This window comes from Monopterus albus, unplaced genomic scaffold (assembly GCF_001952655.1).
Source record: "Monopterus albus unplaced genomic scaffold, M_albus_1.0 scaffold281.1, whole genome shotgun sequence".
In the NCBI taxonomy this organism is placed as follows: domain Eukaryota; kingdom Metazoa; phylum Chordata; class Actinopteri; order Synbranchiformes; family Synbranchidae; genus Monopterus; species Monopterus albus.
Genome location: NW_018128161.1, coordinates 200,546 through 208,445, shown reverse-complemented (window position 1 = coordinate 208,445; position 7,900 = coordinate 200,546). Strand labels below are relative to the sequence as shown.

The window sequence follows — 7,900 nt, the reverse complement described above, 5'->3', positions numbered from 1 at the left end:
AAACCAATGATGGTAAGATGATGTCATGGGGTAGGACTGGATAAGTCTGACTTCTTCCTACTCCATTCAAACATGTACTAGGTATAAGTACATTGATAATGGATTAGCATTTGTTGGATATGTGTAAAATTATGTGTGTTGACATATCAACTGTCTTTACATGCTTGAAAGAATAAATCAAATCAAATCAAATCAAATCAAAATCAAACAGCTCTCATCAACACAGCTGCTGTGTGAAGCTGCTCCTAATCAGGAACATGTCTGATAACAAATGACTCTGCTGTTCTCTGCCCTTGGTCTTTTGGTTGCAGAGGTGAAAAACAAGGAGAAACCACACTAAATGAGTGAAATCATGGACACTACAGCGACAGGCTGAAGGGGGTGTCCTGAACCATTCTCTTCTAGTGCACTGATTCGCTCAGCTCAACAGCCAATCATAGTGGTCTCTCCATCACCAACGAAGCCTGGCACCGATTCAACATGTCAAATTGGGCGAAAAGCCGCCAACAGGGCCTGACTAGTGCCAACAGTGTCATACACACTGAAGTCGAGCCCCAACAGACGCTCACTGAAGGCTTTCCGTTGGTGTGGCCCTGCCCTTACAGCTTCAACCACAGATTCTTGTCATTATTAAACTGATCACTTTGTGATTGATCAGTTAAACTAAGCACAAATCAGTTAATTAAACTCCCTCCAGTCTAAATATGCAGTTTAATTCACAGGTGGAAAGTAACTAAGTACATTTAGCCAAGTACAACAGTAATGTATTTGTATTTTGCTTGAGTATTTCCATTTCCTGCTCCTTCATCCTGTGACTCCATGTCAGAGACAGACCGTGTACTTTTTACTGCACTACATGTACCTGATACCTTCAGGTCCAGAACCAGATGAATCAAACTAAACCCAGTAGAACCATCAGACTCTATTGATCCCAGTAGGAAATCCACCAGCTACCCAGCAGGATGGAAAGTACTTCCCAGTATAAGTATATAAGGTAGTTACCATCAGCTCCACCTTTACCAGCTGCAGCGTTAGGGAGTGATGAAGACAGTAACGCAATAATCCAATATATAATAGACATTAATATGAAATGAGCCATTCTGTAGAATCACTGCTGGTACTTTGGATACTTCAAGTACATTTTGATTCTGATACTGCTGTACTTTTACTTACATACAATTTAAATACAGGACGCTACACTGTGATATTACTACTTTTACTTAAGTAAATGATCCGAGTACGTCTTCTTCCAATCACAGCCTCAATAATTACATTTAATCATGTATGTGTTAAGTTTCTCTTCCTGTAAATCATGTCACAGTAAAAGTCCATGGGCTGCAGCGCACCCAGTGTGGATCAGTGCTGCAGAAACAAGTTCGGTATCTGGGACTGAAACAAGAAGCCCTGCTGGACTTAAGAGGGCAGGTCAGTGTGCCGAGGAAGACCGAGTTACAGCTGAAAGCTCCAGAGCAGTTTCTAAATGAACACTCGTCATTACGGTGTGGTATTATGAGATGTTACATCAGCTGCCTCCCCGTCCTCGACGGGTTCTGCTCCTCTTTCTATCCCCAAAGTTATTCACTTCAAACGTAGACTGAAAGATCATTTCACATGATGGAAACCCACGTAACTCATCCATCGCAAAATCTGCAAAGTTCAGGTCACACTGCTCGTCGGCAGACTGCCGCACTAATCACCGTTTGTAGAACTGGTGTGGAACCAGATCCCCTTTTGAACCTTATAAACTAGCTGCACCGGGGGCACAGATGGCCGTGACCCAGCTCAGACTCCGAGAAGGTTCACAATACGGAGACTCAGGGGAAATGCATAACGTGACAAGACGAATTTCCTATTTTTTTTTTTCTGTTCCGACAGTTGCATGTGCGCGTTCTGGTTATCTGCGAAAATACGTGAAAATTCAACCTTTCTCTATGGAGTTTGGTAAAGTAGCCAACAGCGTGCTAATGTGTAGCAGCAGAGGTCACTGACACAGCTACTCACACAAAGATCGTGAGCTCACCTGGAAATGTTCCGGGACTGCTTCTTCTACTTCTCCTTTTTCAGAGCCACAAAACAAAAACAGTCAAAAGTACTAAAATAAAAACAAAGGGAAGAACAAGAAGAAGAAAGTCGTTGATCTGTTCGACTTCTCTTCACCGTCTGCCTTTCTGCACTATCCACCATCACTTCCGTGTGCCTGCGTCATGAGGTCCATACGCATTACAGGGGAGGAGTCTTGACTTTTTAGACCAATCAGAAAAGGAGCTCTAGAGCGCGGGGCGGGGCTTTGCCGAAGCCACGTCAGCGGGTTTGCAGTTACCAGTTAGTCGTATTTGCTTCATAAAATAAAGTGTAAAAAACATCAAAATATCACAAAGAACACACTGTGTATGCAGACCGGAACTTTTAATTCACTTATTTATTTACAATCAACAGTGGCTGAAGAATTAGACTAAGATTTTTCACAGTAAAAGTATTAATACTACAGTATAAAAAATAAAGTACTGCATTCAATTTGGTCAATGTTCCTCATGTATGTTTATAAAATGTTACTTATAAATGCTATATTTACATATACAATTTTTGCAAATCTGTTTGTCCACACTCTAAATCCGTTATGCTGATTTATTCTGTACACATATGTATTTCCTGTTTGTTCATGCTGAAGAAAGATCCCTCCTCTGTTGTTCTTCCTGAGCTTTCTTCCATGTTTCCCCAGTAAAGATCCCATAAATGTTTGTTTATATGCCCTAAAATGTCAAACCTCTACTGCACTGACTACGATTAGCTGGTTGCTAATAACATAAGCACCCAATCTTCCTTTTCAAGGACCCATGCAACCTCTTTCCAGACTTCAGGCCCCTTAGCCTTCATGCCCTCTGCTGGTCTTCTACTTGAAAATGTATGTGTTTGGCCAAAACACAGAGGAGCAACACACAGTTTCAGCCAATCAACATTTAGTTTAATATTTTATCACCACCACCTCACAAACATCACCAGGAAGTCACACGGTCACAAAAGGAAAAGACTGTAGAACTATACAACAGTTTCACAATAAGGGCCTTTCCACATCTTCCCACCAATCAGGTTAGAGAGCAGAAAGAAGTCCTGACTTCTCATTGGAGGAGACTTAAAAGAAACACAGCCAATCTCTCATTTAGTTTTACCTTTCTATAAACCGACACCTGATTTTCTCATCAACAGACAGGCAGTGAAGAAAAACACACCATGTTTGAGTCAGAAAAGTTAACAAAAACAAAGTTTAACAAAGCAAAAGTTTGGACACAATCAATATGAAAATGTACCCAAACCTTTACCCGTTGGTGTGTATAAATAAATAAATCTACACAGAAACACCAACATTTAATTATGCTCATCTTCGTGCAAAGCAGGAAAACAGGAAGAAATGAACACTGCACCTTCAAAATAAAATATCAATTTTTGAATCACAAACTAAAATACATTGCACTAAAAAGGTTTCAGCTGTGACCAAAACTAATGTTGCAAATATCCATGTTTAATCTGTTTGCCCCGCCCCCTATGGTATTGATCACGCCCCTGGTAGCTTGTAGTCCCGCCCCTTCACCCAGCCACGCGGTAGTTAGCATGAAACTCTGGCTGGATGTCACAGACACGTCGCAGCAACTCGCCAAGCACAGTCTCCCGGTTACCACGGTAACTGTCCTGGATACGCACCATCCGGTCAGATGTGTCACGGTCCACCTCCACCGCACTGTTACCATGGGAACCAAGAGCCTGGGGGAAGGGACAGAAAACATTAAATGAACTGCAGACAAGAGTTATAATGAAATTAATGCGTCAGGAGATGATACAAAAGTCAACAATGGTTAAAAAAATATCTAAAGAGAACATGAAGTTGTCATTACACCATGTTAAATTTTGGGAAATGCACCATTTTGGGAGTTCATAGTCATCAACATCATAGTGATATACCACCACATACGGTACATCTCTACTATCTCCCAGAAGCTGAAATGGACACCCAACCTCAGCATCAACACCAGGAAGGCACAGCAGAGTGTTAGATTTTTACCTGGTTCTTTTATTGAAAGCACGAAAAGTGAAGACAGGGGAGGACTGTATAAAATCAACAGGAAGTTTACTCAAAGTCTGGGCACAGGTGAAGTCTTACAGCGCTGGGATCAGAGAGCCAAAGCTCAGGCAGGAAATCCGTTCTCTGAACCACGAGTTATTCTTTCTCATTACATTTATCTTCTTGGGCTGGGCCCATCCTGGACAGTTACAACATTTCACACTTTTTAATCCTATTGGCCATTTGGTGTGAGCAGGTCAACCCCTGCCTGCACCTGCTTGCTGAAATGTGATCTAAACCAGGTGTGTGTGTTGCGATTGTAACACACGGCAACTGATTAATGAACACAACTGTCTGTCTGCACTGCAGACCCCTTATCTGTGTAGACTAAAGCAGGACCTAGTGAGTATGCTAATTGGGCCAGGTGGTCATCTCAGGTGTAGGCCCCCGTCTCTACAAGACACCACATGACAAAGCAGAACTTGGAATATGCTGAACAGGCCTAGGTGAAGGTGCAAAACAGGCAAACAGGTCTTTGTTAAAATGTAAAATAGGCCGTCTGGGTTCTTGAAGGCACAGACATCATGTCTCCACAGAATACAGCATACAGGTCCAAAGTGTCACTCAGAGAACATGGAAGTCATCAATAGTTTTAATGTGTATAAGCAAGGAAAAATAAAGTTATGAAAAGTAACTAAAGATGATAAAGTAACTAGAGCCTATAAGATTCAAATCTTAAAAGAGGATGAACTTCCTGCCCCAGGAGCTGCTGATACAGTTCTACAGAGGAATCATCGAGTCTGTTCTCTGCACCTCCATCACTGTCTGGTTTGGCAAACCTCACAACCTGGACACAATCTGTTTGAACTCCTTCCCTCTGGGTGGTGTTACAGGTCACTGTGCACCAAGACAACCAGGTACAGGGTCAGTCTCTTCCTCTGGGCTGTCAGTCTGATTAACAGTCACAAGCTGGAAGATACCAATTCACTTCATCTTTCCTCACCCCACTTTCATCTAAGATGGTATCTTCCAGCTTCTGACTGGCTGAACACACCTGAGCCAGGTAATCAGCAGCAGGGCAGGCAGGGATAGTTGGAAAACAAGCAGGACAGCGGCCCTCGAGGACTGGAATTGGCCACCCCAAGTTAATCCATGGCTGTGTAACAACAACCAATACTATCCCATACAGCTACATACACTAGCAGATGCTTCACCTCCATCCAAATGTCCACTCTGGTGCCGAGTCTGAACACAGACAGGACAGAAGTGTGTGTGTGTGTGTGTGTGTGTGTGTGTGTGTGTGTGTATCATCTGCCAGCAGATGCTAGTTAGCATTAGCTCCTGAACCGAAAGCTGAGCTCAGGATGCAAAGTCATTTTTCAGTCTGTTGCTCTCTTCGACAGGTTCTCTAGGTCCACTACAGCCACCTAAGGTTATCCATTCTGAATTACCAGTCAGTAAAGTGACTTTTTAACCAAATAAAACAAGAACATATGGCACCTCCCTCCCAAAATGGCGACCCTGTCCCAACATCCAACACAGGGTGGCACACCTTCACATCCTTTTGTGTGAAAAATTAAAAACTGAACAAATTACAGTTTAGTTTTAACAGAAAATAAAAGTAAAAAAAAACAAAAACAACAACAGTAAAATATAAAGGTGAGTGACAAACAAACAGGATGAATGTGGACGCAATGAGGTGAAGATGACGTACTGCGGCCTCTTTGGTCTTAAACTCTTTCTCTCTCTGCAGCCGGTACTGTTCGATCTCGGCCTGGGCTTCTTCCTTCGCCTGCTTCAGACGGCGGTTCTTACCTGTACTTAGGGAGAGGGAGAGGGGGAGAGGGGGAGAGAGAGAGAGAGAGAGAGAGAGAGAGAGAGAGAGAGAGTCACAGCGCATTGAGATAAGATGATATACAAACAAATATATTTGTTCATGTGCGGCTGGAATGACGTGTTGCTTTTAACTAAACTCTGTGTTTGTAGTATTTTGTTCCCATGCGCGGGTCACCTGTTCTCTCTCTCTCTCTCTCTCACCCCCATTCATTCTCTCTGACTCTTTATCACGTGATATTCAGCTTTAGCATTAGCATTACTAGCCGTTCAGTACTTGCAAGAACCTAAGAAACACTTGTTTAAAAAGGTTTAAGTAAATAAAGGGAAGTCTGGTCTTGCTGGGAGGAGCAGACCTACAGTTACTACGGTGAATATCATGATTCAAAACCATTTAAAATTAAAATTTTTAATTTGGGACACTTTTTGCTGATATATTTCCTGCCACTGGGACAAACCTGTAGCAGTCTGGCCTTGCATGTTTCTCGGTTCAAGGTGAGGACCCACTTCATCTATCGGTGCAGATTCAGACCATCACGGCCAAACGTGCACATTTTCACCGATTTGAACGGACATTCGGCAGAAAACCCGGCATGTGACCATAACGGGCTGGAGTTAGGAGAACGGTGTATAGATCGGTTCAAAAAGAGGAAGTCTGATTCTGAAACCGTTTCCCGTTTGAGTCGAGTTAAGATTAAACAGGAGCAACAAATAAAAACGGTCTTTAAATTCAGATACTCCTCATTCCGGTCAGTTGCAGCCTGTCCTCCATAGGGTGTCTCCTAAATGTTTGTACGAGTTTCTGCAACCTCCTCCTATTTACTGTTATCGTTTACTTTTCATTTTTGCTTATTATTCACTGGCACGCCGTTATTTTCACCGTTAACCGTCTGAACCAGCTAAACGGGCCGCTGCGGGCTCACGGGCCGAGTGTCCTACTCACGTTTGCGGGCTTCGGCCACCTTCTCGGCCGCTCTCTTCTCGGCCTGGAGCAGCTGCTGGATGCCCTGCGACTGGCTCGCCATACTGGGTCAGGAAAACAGCGCGGAGCGACGCCGAAGCAATGCAAGCAGCGGAGGAAATCACCGAAACAAGGTCGACGAACGATTTGACTTCTTCCTCTGATGACCGCAGTCAGCTGATGGCGCGTGACGCGCCGGACGGTCACGTGATTGTGTCACGAGTTTCTTCTTCTTCGGTTTTGGGTTGATATTTGTGGCTCTTTGTCACTCCGGGTGGATAGAACATAGTAAAATAAAACCGAACGGGACATAAACAATAGGCCTTTCTCTGACCCTGGGACCAGAGCTGGTTGATCTAACCCACGTCCACAGTGTGAAACACCTAAAACCTGCCTTTACGTCTTCGAGTGACGAGCTCAGAGCCTTTCCACAGACCTGTAAGGGTAGTAAACATTTATCATAGAGCTTTGGACAGAAGACCAACTGTGATTGATGTCATGATGATCTAGACCACACTTTTTCACCTTGTGAGCTACTTTTCAAATGACCAAGTCAAAATGATCGACCTACAGTTAAAATACTAAACATATATTTATTTATACCTTATGTAAACAGAATATATGTTGGCACACCTTGCATAACTGCATGAACCTTAGGACACACTACAGTTCAGTACTTTTTGGTCATTAGTTTACTCTGATGACGTGCACTGAATGGAATCAGCCAGGGCTGCATAGTCCGGACCGTAGCTGCTGGTAGCCAGCCTCCAGCAGACTTCCACATGGTCATCAGTCATGGTGGAGCAGTATTTGGACTTAATAATCTCCATGTGAGAAAATGCTGACTCACATAAATAGTAGAGCCAAATAATACAGTCGATGGCACATTTCCTCATGTTTGGGTAAAACGGTCCATTAGCCCTGGACTTCAGCTGAATGTCAGTCTGTAGTGTCAATGTCTCATCCTCCACTCCAGACCAGTTCAGGTGAAACAGCGTTGCAGTTTTTGATGTGAGTGAATCAACCTCAGTATCTTCCCTAAATGGGCAGCA

At 43.4% G+C, this 7,900-nt stretch overlaps 2 protein-coding genes across 2 annotated transcripts in view; both read right to left on the bottom strand.

Moving 5' to 3' along the window:
- The window catches only part of slc31a1 (solute carrier family 31 member 1), a 10,677-nt gene extending 8,463 nt beyond the window's left edge, over positions 1–2,214 (bottom strand). Inside the window, exon 1 of the mRNA XM_020622493.1 lies at positions 2,021–2,214. The gene's annotated coding sequence lies outside the window, so the exon portion shown is untranslated. The remainder of the gene's footprint in view (positions 1–2,020) is intronic.
- Positions 2,215–2,940: 726 nt separating this feature from the next.
- Positions 2,941–7,055, bottom strand: atp6v1g1 (ATPase H+ transporting V1 subunit G1). Its single transcript, XM_020622448.1, has 3 exons — positions 6,831–7,055; positions 5,769–5,869; positions 2,941–3,756 (listed from the first exon to the last, which is right to left on the bottom strand). Exons 1-3 carry the CDS (start codon positions 6,910–6,912, stop codon positions 3,583–3,585), a joined length of 357 nt encoding a protein of 118 aa, XP_020478104.1. The 5' UTR covers positions 6,913–7,055; the 3' UTR covers positions 2,941–3,582.
- Between the last annotated feature and the right edge of the window lie 845 nt (positions 7,056–7,900).